Source organism: Varanus komodoensis, unplaced genomic scaffold, assembly GCF_004798865.1.
Source record: "Varanus komodoensis strain SLA01 unplaced genomic scaffold, ASM479886v1 scaffold12, whole genome shotgun sequence".
In the NCBI taxonomy this organism is placed as follows: domain Eukaryota; kingdom Metazoa; phylum Chordata; class Lepidosauria; order Squamata; family Varanidae; genus Varanus; species Varanus komodoensis.
Window position 1 is genome coordinate 12,171,828 of NW_025335349.1, and position 14,989 is coordinate 12,186,816.

Here is a 14,989-nt window from a genome sequence, read left to right on the forward strand (position 1 = left end):
TAAGATATCAAATGCATGCATGAGATTTTTGTGCAATGGTTTGGGGTTACATTATGGTCTCAATTCTCACATATGACACCAGACAATGGGGGGATCAACTGGTGTACCTTTCTCATCGTGGAGGGCAGACTACATGGGGGGCAATGAGACAGTTGGTTTCAAAATATTCTGCAAATAGATTTGTTGCTGTATTACTTTCTCTGACACCTCCATTAAAAAATGCAACCTAAAAGTTGTGACTAAGGCTTACAGTGTGTATCTGGAGGCAATCCTTAGCTTGCTGTTGAAGACTACTTGCAGATGACTTTCCAAGTATAGCACAGGAATTTCTTTTTGGAGTAACTGAATCATTTGTTGTCTGCATTATCTTAGTTCCAGAAGTTTCTTTGATAGGAGAAATAATAATTATTGTGTGCTATATTTTAAAACACTAGATTTACTCACTTTACAAAATGTATATTGAAACCTTCTATTTTTGTTAGTAATTAATGTAATGTACAGAAATAGTACTTATTGCTATTATTATTGTTTCCTAGTTTAAAAATCAGATGGATACAAGGTAAAGGTGTAGCTCTATGATAAAACAAAATCTCTTTCCACGAGACACTATCCTTTTCTCTATACTCCGTTACCTACCAACACATTTAAAACTACAAGAAACACTCTTCCAGTTTTTGGGACAAGATCCCCTTTAAACAAACATTATGTAAGGAATGTGCCTGCTGAAACAATGCACATGTGTCTGTCAATCTGTACAGCGCCTCCACACCCCTTCCTCTTACCATGAAATCTGACCATAGCCTGAAGTGGCATCTTTCCTCCAGAGTTTCTCAGTTGCAAATTTCCTGTTCCCTGCACCAGCAACTTTCACAGCTACTCTAAAAACTACCACTTTGCTCAAAAATGGTTCCCAGATGCACAATGGCATTTCATAGTCCTTCAGGGGAAAAAATAAAATACATGGAGACCCTGATGTTGCCCTTTGGAGGAGTTTAAGGTCACAAACTGAAGTCTCATGTATCCAAGTATAGCTCTTACCCTCTGCTTATGCTGATTCTATGAACTTGAAATCAGATACATTTCCTTCCACATCTTGACTTGTTTGCAGAATACATTTTGACACATTTCAAGTATAATATTATATTCACAGTTATCTAGTTAAGTATTGAGCTCTGGTTCATTTACAAAACATTGATGCCAAAACCATGTTTCTACATTCCAAAGCTTTCATGTTTTTAAATATTCTTTTGCAAGATGTAGTATGCAGTAATGTAATAATCTTGATGAATCTTAAACTCAAAGGGCAGCATCCAGCTGTGTCATTCTATTAGCATGAATGATGCTGCACTAGTTAAACTAGTTTCTGAACTATGCACAAGAGAAGAATTCAACAAAAGTGATGCCTGTGCAAGAGTAGTTGCATGCATTTTTTGTGCAACTCATTGAGCAACTATTTCCACAATCTATTCTGCAATGGGCAATGGAAAGTTGCCCAATCACTTGGGCAATGGAAAGTTTCAGTGGAGCTCTGTTAGGATTATTTGAGCTTGTGGATGACACCACTGGATTCTACCCAGCGATTTTTCTTCAACAGAATAAACACTTTTGCATTAAACAGCAAGTACCTTTTTGCCTTGGGGGAGATTTGGATTTCAAAACTGGCTTTTTGATGCTTTCTGTCTTTTCATTACCAGCAGGAAAGTGCTTTAATAAACAACTGGATTTTCCATACCCAGAACTTCTAACAGAGCTATGAGGTCCACTCAGAGCTTTCTTTCTATGTATTGCTGTGCTTTTGGTATTCTTGTGCATAACTTGTTTTTTAATCAACTTTAAATCCTCTTTAGTCCAAGTGCTGTGCTGATGTATCTGTGGACAACATTATATATAGACATTTTTACCAAGACATGCACTGGATTGCACCTTTAGTGATTAAAGGACACACAAGCACCTAGTATATATGGCAGGACAAGTACGTAAAAGCTGTGCTGAATCAGAACAAAGTTCACCATTTTGTTCCCAGAGTAGCCAACTAGAAGCCTGTGAGAAGTTTGAAAGCAGGACAGAAGCACCCTCTTGCTCATACTTCTCAGCAAGTGGGGTTTATTTTATTTATTTAGAAAATTTCTATGCCGCCCCATTCGCCAAAGCCTCGGGGCAGCTCACAAATATATCAATTAAAATATTATACAATAAAAATATAAAACAAGTTAACAATATAAAATAAGTCACCCTGGCCGAAGAATAAAATAAATAAATAGTATTAACAGTTAAAATGACGTTTGAATAAAAAGGTCTTCGCCTTGCGCCGAAAAACAAATAACAAGAGGCATATATATTTCTACTCAGAACTTTAAAATAGTTGTATGTAACAGGGCTACATATGAACCAGAGCAGTTCACACGAACAGTCTACATATGTAAAGAATGTCTTGAAAAATACTATGTCCTGCTCTTTTAAGTCTCTAACAAAGTTCTACAGATTCTCAGGATAATGTGAAAAGAACAATAAATCATTTTGTGATTTATACATGTATAAAATTAACTATGAACAATTTAAATAAGACAAGCTGATGCTGCTTACCTGGCTATGATTTTTGTCTTGATGCAATGCCAAAGAATTTACAAGATTATTTTGTGTCAAGGTATCATGTTTAATTTTATCAGCCAGTTTGTCTTTGCCAACACATTGCTGAGGACTGTCTTCCTTTACAACCGGCTGAACAGACCCATCCTCTTGCTCACTAGGATGGTCCAACGAACAGCTATTGTTTTGCTTTTCCAGAGAAATAACATTCTGGTGCTCTTTAAATGGCAATTCATTTGTGTCATTGTGTGTGACTTTCACACAGCTATAGGCAAATAAAAAAAGCATACTTGATTAGATCTCACCTTTCCTCCCTAACACAGATGATACAATATCAAAAGACTATGTGCATTTGACACTGGGTTACATGCTATACTTATGTAACTATTAATGGAGAACATTAAATGGATGGCTTGACCTTTCCAAATGGGCTTTCAGCAACCTTGACAGAAACAGCAGATAATATAATAGCAGCTACACAGCAGCATTGTATACTCCACCAAGTGCGACAGGGAGAGATGTATGGTCTCTATTTTTGCTAAAAGCTCCTTACCCCAAAAGCTGGTCCTAGTCAGGGATTGCTGCCAAAAACAAACAGACCCTGCCATGCCTGTTGCTTCATCAGTACAGTTTAGGGGAGTGCTTTAAAGCTGGTGCAAGGAAGCAAGAGGAACACAACACCCAATCTTATTAGCTGTTCTCCCACATCATGTTTCTAAATAAAAGCAAGTGTTTAAAGGGAGGCCTTATGCTTATGCATAATGGGAAAATAAACGATGCCCAACTGAAGACTGGGCAGGGGAACCTCAAGCCCACTAGCCAAATCTAGCTCTCTTGCATTCCACAGATGGCCCTGTCCCCTTCCACTTACCACTGATCACTGGGTAGCTTCTCAGCTTGTGTGAAGGATTTTTCCTATTCTAAAAGCTCAAAATGCTGGCAGTAACAGCTTTAAGCTACAATATGCCCATAATGGTGATATTTTCACCCTATCCCTTTTGCCTTTGTCTTCACCTCACATTTGGGCAACCATATATTATATGATATAATCATCTTGCCCTCATTTGGGCAACCACACTGTGCACTAACTGAAGTTTCTGGATCATCTTCAGAGTTTCCAGACTGGCTTGGACTACACTCTTAAGGCTGCTAACCACAAAATGCAGATTATTACTGAGCCTTAAAACCCCTGGACAGGGGTTGAGGATGGGGGGGAATGGATCAGAAATGAAGGATGCACCATGAATAATTGGTTCAACCAAGAATTTTCTAGAATGAATCAATGAATACCTTGCAGGTTCCAGGTCATAGCCTCTGGCAAAAGATGAATCTGCCTTGATAGGTTTCATCAGTTCTTCTATGGTGGGCAAATCTGAGAAGAGGAAATGAAAGTGTCCTAGATAAAGGCACAATGGCAAAATTCTTTCAAATAAAATGTACCCATTGATTTAGTTACATTTTATTTGATTGCAATAATCAATGCATAGTTTGACAGTTCAAGAGCTCCCAACATCTCCAGTTATATGGTGTCTGATATTTCGTGCCCAAAGCTTGACAGGTATATTCATGTCAAGCATCCCTTTTGTGAGTTAATTCAGAACCACCATGGGCTACTTTCAAATCACCGAATCCTTATTTTATATATGTATTTTCATTGTTTGTATTTCTCTACAGTTGTCTTCCTACATTTTACTCCTTCACTTTTATGCCAATTCTCCCAGGTAAATCTTTTGAACAGAGAGCAGATCAAGCAATTACAGTACAAACTGCAGTTTTAAAAGCAGTATTATCCTCAAGCCTGGCACAATGGTCCTGAAGGTATGTATATATTGTAAGACAGACTGCAGCAGTAATTATGCTTGGTTGTGTAACAGCTTGCATCGATATTTAACTGATGAACAGATTGCTTATATAGCAGTCACTGCCTATTAAGCAGGAGCATTGGGCGATGGAGATAGAGGGACTGGGAAGAAAGTGCTAAGGAATATGATTCCAAGTCCTGGTTCACATATAGCAACAACCCAGAGTGCAGCTTGTCATTAAATCATGGATTGTTATGATGGGTGAACTCTGCACTATGGCTGAACTACTGGATGTTAGCCACTAACAACTCAGAGTTCACAAACCCAACTAGAAATCATGGGTTCTCTTCATGAAAATTGTATGTTCAAAATCCTATTTTTAAACTGTAATGCATGGTTTGCACATAAGGACAACCCACAGTTCAACAACAATTCATAATTCAGTGACAATCCATATTCTGAGTTGCCATTATGTGTAAACAGTATGAAGGCCCAACAGTATGAAGTTATTAATAAAATGAATCACTGACTGTATTCACATATATGCTCAAATGTGTGGGGATCACTTATTTATTTGATTTCTGTCCTGCCTTTTAAAAAAAGAACTCAGTGGTTTACACCATTCTCATCCCATTGCTCTCAATCTTTTCTACACAACAACCCTGTGAGGTAGAGGTTGGGCCATGAATCTGTGACTGCCCCAAAGTTACCCAGTTGGCTCCATGTCTGAGTGGGGACTAGAACCCAGACTGCCTGAATCCCAGTCCTGTGCTCTTTACCATTACATCACACTAGCTGTCTTCCTTGTGTACAGATAACGGAACTCCCTTGGCAGCATCAACACCCGAATCTCTTTCACCCAATAACTGCTTACCATTCTTCCCAGCTTGATGATAGCTAATACTTGAATTAGTCGCACCTATACAATTGTAGAAGTGGCTGCTGCATCTCTGCAGCAAACAAATGGGGTCATCAGCAATTGCACATTACAAGGAATAGTAGTCAAAATTCTAGTAATTCTCTGAAAGGACCATTGTTTGTCTTCTTCTTGGTTCTATCCAAAAGTTAAAATGCATATTTTATTTAAATATGCCTTATCAATTCAATATTGGGAAATTTCAGAATTTACCAGAATCGGTAGCGGAGGTATTTCTGGGACAGTCTTCTTTATCCTGTGAAGCATCTCTGATCAAGTTCTCTGCAGCTATCATTTTATCAACATTATTTTTTTGCTCATCAGTATCTCCTAAAGACTGCTCAATGTGGCAGTAAGCCTGATGCAAAGCTTCAATATCACTATTTGTTTGACCACAGGAAATACCTGAGGAAGGAGAAGAAAAAATTTTGTAGAGTGGAACCAAATGAAAACATCTATTCAACACTAATATACTGGTAATTAAAGAGACTAACACTGCAATGCTATAGACTGGGTGGGGTTCATACTTCATGAGAATCCATTATTGCACTTTGCCATGATGAGCTGATTGTTCCAGAAAGAGAAGACAATTGGATGCTTCATTCTTGCCCTCCAATTTGGTCCTCCAGGAGGCTTTCCAGGAGATACCACAGGAGGAGCAAGTCTTCCTTCCCTTCTTGATGGGAAGCCAAGCATTTTCAGGTTGCCATGGCTGTTTTCTCTTTTTTAAGTCCCCTCAGAGAGCAGAAAAGCCGTATTTTCTGATTCCCCTCTGGAATGCCACCAGTTCCCTTCAAGAGGGGCTGCCTTAGAGGGGCTACCATAGGGGTTTCTTATCAGTCTTCTGAAGTGAGTTGCTCCCATGATGGTATCAATCGTCTGGCTTCAGATGGCATGACAACTCATCACGGTAAATAGTAACCCTAAAATGTCCTGTGGGTTCTCATCATGTGTAGTTTGGAAAAAACTACCCACAGTGGGAATCCACATTGGGTCCATGTGATGTAACAACCAAATACTGACTGCTATTCTTGGTTCACCAAGTTCAGGAAGACTTACTTTCAAGGAAATAAGCTTAGTAAAGCTGGGGGTCACAAAAATGATTGTTACTGATGTCACTAAATGTGGATTACATCTTTTACTATTAATATAAACACAATAACTAAAGAAAATCAGTCAAAAACAAAGCAAAAGAATTGTGTATTTTTTCTTTTCCTTCTACAGTTCAGAACTAGAATTTCGAATCTGGTCTTGTCTACATGTTCACATATTTTGAAAAAAAAAACAAAACAAAACATTAAGCAGTGTGGACACAATCCAGCTAGACTTAAACATGCCCAGTCCTTTTGATTTATCATGTTTGATTTTCTCTGAGAGAAATCTTCACAGGCATTAGCTTTGCTTGTTTGGGCCCTTAAAGGTTTATAATTCATGATCAAAGAATAATTCTGAATTGAATTTTCATAACAGTTAGCAAATGAAGAAATACATTGTCACTAAAAAGTTGTACCTGTTCCATTCATTTCCTCTGCAGTGGCTTCATGAGGTAGTGAATGTTCTTCCAAAGCTATATCCTGCTGTTCATTGACTTTTTGAGCATCCAAAGTTGAGTCCTGGGAATCAAGAAGAAGAACTAAAAAGGAAATAAAGGTTACAGAATACTGCCATTTGACAGGATTATAACTCCTATAAAATAAAATAGCCTATGCCAAGCTTCTGCTTTTCTATTAACCAGAATGCTGCTTGTGAACGATCCTTCTAAATAACCATAGCTTACTCTCAGTTTACTCCTGAAAATGTTTAGTTATTTTATAACTAAACAGTTATTGGGCAATGTCTACAAGGAAGGCTACCCTTTTGCTGATTCCACTGAGACCCACACATTTTGTCCCACAACCAGTAGCCTGTGGTTGCGAAACAAAGATTTAGTACTCATGAGAGTAACAGCTCTTTTTTGGAACAGGGTGGATTAGTGGAACTCATGTAATGGAGTTATGCTGATCTGTCTTGATCAAAACCAGAATTTCTGTTCATATCAAGGCTTTCTCTAGGAACCATCAACTCTTTGTTGCACAAGCAAGAAGTCCTATTTGCATAGCAGAATTAGCTGGAAGAACTGGCTGCTTTGCAGAATTGAATCAGAACTGAATCAGAGATGGTCTAATGGAATTCTGTGGGCATATCACCTCACTGGATACTGCCCATGGGAAAGTTCACAAATAAGGTGATGTTAACTGCTTGGAATATGTTTCAACTATAGAGAGGTAGTATATGAGAGCAGGTGAACAAGCAAAATTAGTAACAGAGCTTGAATAATTAACAATTCAGTATAATACCAGACAATTCAATTGTACCAAATGATGGCTTTTTATTATTAGGCCATTGCTTCTGTGTCCACTTAAGATTTGATTTGTTTCTCACAATTTTCAAAGCTAAGCCTGCAAAATTATGATCACTAATTTGGGGAAAAGCCACACTGACTTCAGGTGATATATTTCTAAGTAAACATATGTACAATGGGTAGTATGTAGCTCACAGTAAGTCAAGCTGGAATGGTATAGTGCATGTCGGTTTATCTTTGTAGAATGACTGGTGGTGTACTGAAATCTAAGAATAAAGTATTTGATATTATTTAGATTTTTAAATTCTGTTTAAAGCTGAAAAGTGAATATTTCTGTTAAGTGCTTAGTTTGTTCTTATATTAAGTAAGGTACACATTTAAACTTCCCTCTTAAACTGATTCCTAGGCAGATTCAACCCAAGAATACATCTGTGCTAGTTTGCATTACACTGATTATTGATGACAGATTTGATACCAAAACCTTGGTGAACTCTTTCTAGACAAAAATGGAGATAAATAAACTAATACTGATTACTTTGATTCGAAAGGGAAGTATAAATGGCTCAACTTTGAAGTAAAAGGAAAAATACTTATTTCTACAGCCACAAACCATTTCTAAAGCAAAATTGCCCTGCATATTCAGAGCTAGCGCTGAAATCTTTTTAAGGATACAGGCCTATGTTTCAGCAAAATTTGGCCGTGGCATATGCAAAAATCTGTTTGTGTGCTACATTTATAACTTGTTTTGTTATCTCTTTTGAATTCTGTACCTTTAGCCAGCATGCCAGTCTTTTCCTCCTAAAAATTAAGAGAAGGTGAATGAATATTCATGGATTTTAAAAGTATGTACTTTAGTTACTAAAAAGGAAACCTTTATGCAATTGTTTACATTGTTAACTGCATGGCTTATCATTTAGGGTAATCTTTCCCAACCTTCTGCATTCCAGACATGTTTGGTCTGCAACACCCAGAATTCCTAGTCAGTGGTTCTGATGGATGGTAATTCTGGGAGATGCAGTTCAAATGCCTCTGAAGGACATTATGTTGGGAGAGGCTAATTTAGGGTACCAGAACCATGTAATCTTGCACCTGTATAAAATTCAGGTGGGACTAAATCATAAGATTTACACTACTGGTAAGTGCTGTAGTTTTGAACTTAGAACAAATCATAACACTCAAAGTACTGGTCTAAAACCAACACTGTGCAAGCAGACCTCTGCTTGTGTGATGGGGGCTTCCTTTCCCCTCATTCTTCTTGCAGCCCCAGCTCCCTGCCACTGTGGAGGATCTTCTAATCTTCCAGAGTAAAGCACAGAGCTGCTGGAACAGAGGGGGAGCTATTTCAATCCATTAGCAGTGTCTGTTCCAATTAGAAACAGATCCCCTTATCAGAAGGTATGGCCACATTAACAGAAGAAGCTGCCTTAAACTAGGTTACACTCCTGGTTCAGCAAGTCCAATACTTTCAACACTGACTGGTGGTAGCTCTCCAAAGATTCTGGCAGGATTCCTTCCGAGCCCTGCCTAGACATGCCAGGGACTGAAATGGGGGCCTTCAGCATACAAAGCAGCTGCTCTATTATTCTATTATTCCTTCTTGCTCTTTCTAATTAGCTGCAGCTTTCAAAGGGTACTCCATTGTGTTGCATTTGATGTTTCTATTGTTCTTTGCTATTTCAAGAACTGTTTGTAGTGGTTATAACAAACAGCATTTCTATCCCTGCCACCATAGCAAGGCCAACCAATAAATCTTTACCACCCCACTTTCTTAGAATCTGGATCTTTTTGGCCACTGTTCATGCATTCAGCAAGGCAACAACTGAACTTGGTGCGCTTCACTTCTGAGTAAACATGATTCAGATTGCACTGTAATTGTCTGAACAGGTCCTTATTCAGATATAAACTCCCTCAAAATCACACAATCTGATTGCCAGTGATGTTGAAAACATAAAACAGCTGCACTTGTCCAAAAATCTTACATTGACTTCTGGCATGACAGCTTGTTCAACTTTCTGGTCTTCATTAGATTCTGAGTCTTCAAAATCCTCACTATAATCACCTGTGAGGAAGGAGGGGGAGACAAGGTATTTGTTAATTCTTCATGGGAAATAGGCAGAAACAGCAATGCTGTTTTCTTTATAAAGATCTATATAAACCTTTCTTGGATCGGATCAAATGGTGGGAAGATGCTACTTCAAGCCATAGTCTGGAATCGTCCCATCAGCAGATCTACTCGTTATTCCCTAGCCTCCTCCTTCAGCAGGCTGCACAGGTTCAAAGAGCAGCAGAATTGCTCCAGGAGAAGGAAGAACTGCTTGCTTCTCCTTTTAGTGAAGAGAACCTAGATCACATAAACTCCAGTAGTAAAGTCCTAGTTCATTTAATTATACTGTATTTAATTCATTTAATTATGCAGTACTTCCAATAAAACAAGCACTGTACTAAAAATGTTGCTATTCCGCAGTAAGTACTGAAAAAAATTGTTACACTTTCTTTAGCAATATTGTGATGTTACATGCACTGTTGGAAAGGCCTGAATGAAGCCAAAGGTGCATCTGATCCAGCACTTTGTTGCCAAGAGTAGGCAACAATATATTCTATTTTTCTCAATAGTAGCATCACCCACACAGCATATGGAGATTGTATTTTAAACATTTGTGATGTATCTTTATTTATGTATTTGTTAGATTTATATCCTGCTTTTTTCCTTTTAAAGAACTCAAAACAGCTTACACCATTCTCCTCCTCCTGCCCTCAATAACAACCCTGTAGGTAGGTTGGGCTGAAAGTCTGTGATTCACCTAAAGTCACCCAGTTGGCTCCATGGCTGAGCAGGGACTATGAGGGGTGTTCAATGAATTCTCGGTATCAGGTTGATTTGCTACTGATGTAATTTAATTATTTCATTTGCTAATGACACTATCTGAGGGCAAAATTTCAAGTAAGTGTGATCATTAGTTCCCTAGTGAAAGACGACCGTAATGACTGACGCGACAATGTTGAAGAAAATCGAGCACCGCGCTGTGATTAAGTTCCTTACAAAACAAGGAAAAAGTAAAAAAATCATTCACGAAAAGACGGTGGCCATTTACCAGGACTCTGCACCTTCATTATCTACTGTTCAAAAGTGGTCAAGTGAATTTAAAAGGGGCAGAGAAAGCATTGAAGACGACTCTCGCTTGGGCGGGCAGGTTACTGTCACTATGAAAGAAAATGTGAAAAAAATTGAGAAACTTGTATTGGAAGATGCCTGAATAAAAATCAAAATGTTAGCAGAGATGACAAACCTATCCATTGGTACCTTATTTACTATTTTTCATGACCATCTTAACCTTTCAAAGGTCTGTGCAAGATGGGTGCCGCGAATGCTCATGGCACCTCAGAAACAAGTGCGAGTCGAGTGCTGTAGGGAGTTTTTAGAGCTCTGTGGTGACGATCCATCGAGTATTTTCAACCGGATTGTTACTGGAGATGAAACTTGGGTTCATCACTATGACCGTGAAAGTAAGCAGGAGTCCATGCAATGGCATAAAAAAGGTGCTGACCCTCCGAAGAAATTCAAAGTCACTCCACCGGCCAGAAAAATCATGGCCATAGTGTTTTGGGACTCAAAGGGAATTTTATTGGTCAAGTACACGAAAAAAGGTGAAACCATAAACGCAGCATTTTACACAACCACTCTGCGTAATTTAAGAGAAGCAATTAAAGAAAAAAGGCGGGGAAAACTGACCACAGGTGTGTTGCGTCTTCATGACAACGCACCCGTTCACATGGCGCGTGTTTTGAAGGCTGCCGTGCGAGACTGTGGTTTCGAAGAAATAAACCACCCACCCTATAGCCCGGCCCTGGCCCCCAGTGACTACTACGTATTCCTGAATTTAAACAAAGATCTTCATGGAAAGCAATTTTCTGATGATGAAGAGCTCAAGGTGGCAATTAATGCACATTTTTTAGACAAGGAGGAAGGGTATTTTTTACAGGGGACTGAAAAGTTAATTTCTAGATGTAATAAGTGTATTGAAGTTATGGGGGACTGTACTGAAAAATAAAAATTATTTCACTTTATTATTCCTTTTTCTTCATGCTGATACCGAGAATACATTGAACATCCCTCGTATAACCCCGGTAGCCTGAGTCCCAGTCCTCTGGTCTTAAACACCACACCACAAATGTGTTAATTCAAACTGACTTTGACAGCATCCTTTGACAATTCATTCCACAAATTAATAATTGTTCATAAACTGCGGGCTACAAAGCACATTATCTCAAAGCCACTGATCTCTAAATTACCAGATTTTTCATGATCCTTAGGTTCACAGTCATTTCCTTCCTCCAACCGGTTTACTTCTGGGTGGTTCCTACAAAATATAACAATAGTATTTATGACAAAGTATCTTTCACTCAGTGATAAATTGAAAATATATTTTCTAATGCTCATAGTATAGACTGCTCTGTTGTTCTGGCAACTAACAGCATACCTTTCTAAACAAACAAACAAACTGTATATACAGACAACTTTAAAATTAGTGCTTAGGTCTCTACATAATTTTCTCAAGTAAAGTCTTCAACCACACCATCTCCATAAAGATAAAACTTGAAGGATACCTCATTCACCTAAAACCACTGAATCCTAAAGCAATATGAATTCTTTCCTCAAGCTAAATAAGATTAAATTCACAGCTAAATTTTTATCATAGCATTTCATGGGTCCATCATTTTTGAACATAATCAACAAATAACTTTAGATAAAATAGTTGCTTGTGCTATTTTCATTTCTTGTACTTTAATTTAGTGAGTGAGGTCCTTCAATGAAAGAGATTCTCTGAAAATGCACATTTCAGTAATCTTTTTAAAATATTTTATTTAAATACTTTATTTTATATTTTATTTTATTTAAATACTCCCTTAAATCTGATCTAATATTTTATTTAAATACTCCCTTAAATCTGATCTAATAAATAGATCTTAGGTGTTTTTTCTCAGATAAATACTGGGAGTTTAATTAATCCAATAATAAAATAAGCTGGAGAAGGCTGATCTGTCCACAATAATCTGTGCTTTGATTATCTTGCAATTGGACTATTGCCACACTGTATATGTGGGGCTATCATTGAAAATGTTTAGAAACTAGAGAATGTAATGTGGCCATCAGGCTCTCTTCAGCATGCACCTTAAGAATCTTGAAGCAACTACAGAGCATTCCAACTTGATACCATGCACAATTCACAATGTTGTTTTAACTTTTATAGCACTAAATGGCTTGTGGTCTGGAGAGTCAAAAGATTGCCTTCTTCTGTATGAGTCTGCTCCTAATTTGTGATTTCCATCAAAGGCCTTGTATGTCCCATAGCTGATGGAAACCATTTTCAGTATTTTTTACATTTATATCCCACCTTTTCTCTGATGTGCTGAAGTGGCATACAGACCATTCTTCTCCTCATTTTGCCCTCAAGAAATCCTGCTAAGTAGTTTAGTCAGAGAGTCATTGACTTGCCTAAAGCTACACTGTGATTTTCATGGCTGCATGGGGAGAATATTTCAAGTCCCAGTCCTAAATGTTACACATCTTTTGCAACCGGAATCATGACTATACATTTGTCATAGCATGACTCTTTAATCTGTGTAATTAGTCACAGCACAGAATTTTGCTGTTAGAAAAACTTGGATATTTAAAATGAAATTGTTGATAAATAATACTTATATACAACTAAAACAATAAAATTTTGAAACAGTTCACAACTGACTGTTTTGAAATTTGAGTGCTAGAATTACAACCACTGTTGATCCCTATTACTTTACCTTAGAAATGTTTGTAATTCTTCAGAATTATTGGAGTCCAGCTCCTTATTTAATCTTGAATAGTCAATAGTAGATGATACTCCCTTCTCAAGATCAGCAAAGAACTGCTCCTTTTCCTCTTGTTCTTCCAAAGTATCCAATCCGGCTAGCAAACAATTCTCAGCAGGCCCCAGAGCAACAACTGAATCTACAGTGTAAAAGCATGCCAATATAAATATTAATACAAAAGTGTAAATCAGTACAGTTAATAAGTATGCATTCATTTTCATCAGAGGTAATTACAGGGGAATACTATCTAATAATGTGCAAACTCAGCTTTAAATAGTAAAATGCACAGATCTATGATGTCACCAAATGCATGACTTGATCCGACACATATCCTTTCAAAACCAGAGATTCGTATGCATCAGGATGCAAATATCTATTGCACATGGCTTTGTATTCCCATTTATTTCAATACAGGAAGTCAATCTAGGCCTACAAACGTTCTCCATATAGAAAGTAACAGGAAATATGTTTTGGACACTGTGAGGGTTTGTACACTGGCACTCCAAGAGAGTGTTTTGGCTATTGGGCAGTAAAGAAATGTATTAAATAAATGTTAGAATGAACCACTGGATTAGAGCAATGATACAATGGAAGCAATTCCGAAAAACCCAAGATGCTACTTTTTTCAACTGGACTGAACTACTGTAGCTGGAACAAGCCAGTGTTTTTAATTATGGCACCAGCATAAAAATAAATGTGTAGTACTGTTGTGAAATGTTCAGTTCAGTATTCTTACTTATTCAGCATGTATACTTGTTTAAAAACTATGTTTATAACTAAAACATAACCTGAGATATGTTGGTTACTAATTGGTTAAAAATAGTACAGTGAGGAAGAGGGTATTTCAAGTACTTTTACCATTAGTTTCCAGGCTATCCCTACTTAAAGAGACAGAAACATTAGGTTGTTGGAGCTGAATGCCTTCTGCATTATCTTCATCTACTTCCACAATGGAATGAGAAAGCCTTTTTGACTTCAGAAAGCTACCCCTTCTGCCATGTATTCCTTAAAACAAAGAAGGGGAAAGGGGAAAACATTATAACATTTTTTTAAAGGAACATATGAATATTTTGTTTAGGTACAAGTGTACTGCATGATGAAGATCTCAAAGAACACTTTATTGGTAAGTACAATTTACATATTGCTTTCAAAAGTTACCTCAAGGACTGCAAAATGAAAAATAAAATGCCCCCATCATGCCCAAAGCACATGGGTGCTCTTTAGATTTCTACTGTACACCTTCAGTAATAACCAGGCTACTTCATTCACAGATTCTTGCCAAAAGATAATGTACATCTAAATCCTGTGCGCAACAGGCTGCTAGTTCTTGGTTTATATGTAACAGATAGGTATTCCCAAAGGTTGAGTGTTCTATTAATACATCCAATAATTAAAGACAAACAATTAGAACAGTTGGTAGGTTGTAAAACAAATAACTAGATCCGCACATATTTCAGGAAATAGAGCCCCGGTTACTTCATTGAACCCATCATCACC

The 14,989-nt window shown here is 37.6% G+C and overlaps 1 protein-coding gene across 3 annotated transcripts in view; it reads right to left on the reverse strand.

The window, feature by feature from the left end:
- The window catches only part of CEP162 (centrosomal protein 162), a 58,211-nt gene that overhangs the window by 27,523 nt on the left and 15,699 nt on the right, over positions 1-14,989 (reverse strand). For 2 of the 3 annotated variants that reach the window (XR_006413905.1, XM_044422157.1), the window contains exons 5-15: positions 14,351-14,497; positions 13,445-13,631; positions 11,936-12,003; positions 9,625-9,704; positions 8,416-8,443; positions 6,815-6,937; positions 5,518-5,709; positions 3,877-3,958; positions 2,584-2,851; positions 1,626-1,869; positions 251-384 (exon numbers count right to left, since the gene is read on the reverse strand). Coding sequence is in view for 2 of the 3 variants with exons in the window: in XM_044422157.1 (XP_044278092.1) it covers positions 251-384; positions 1,626-1,869; positions 2,584-2,851; positions 3,877-3,958; positions 5,518-5,709; positions 6,815-6,937; positions 8,416-8,443; positions 9,625-9,704; positions 11,936-12,003; positions 13,445-13,631; positions 14,351-14,497 (1,553 nt within the window). In the remaining variant the exon portion in view is untranslated. Of the gene's footprint in view, positions 1-250; positions 385-1,625; positions 1,870-2,583; positions 2,852-3,876; positions 3,959-5,517; positions 5,710-6,814; positions 6,938-8,415; positions 8,444-9,624; positions 9,705-11,935; positions 12,004-13,444; positions 13,632-14,350; positions 14,498-14,989 lie in introns of those variants that run through there. The other variant, XM_044422158.1, reaches the window with a different exon arrangement.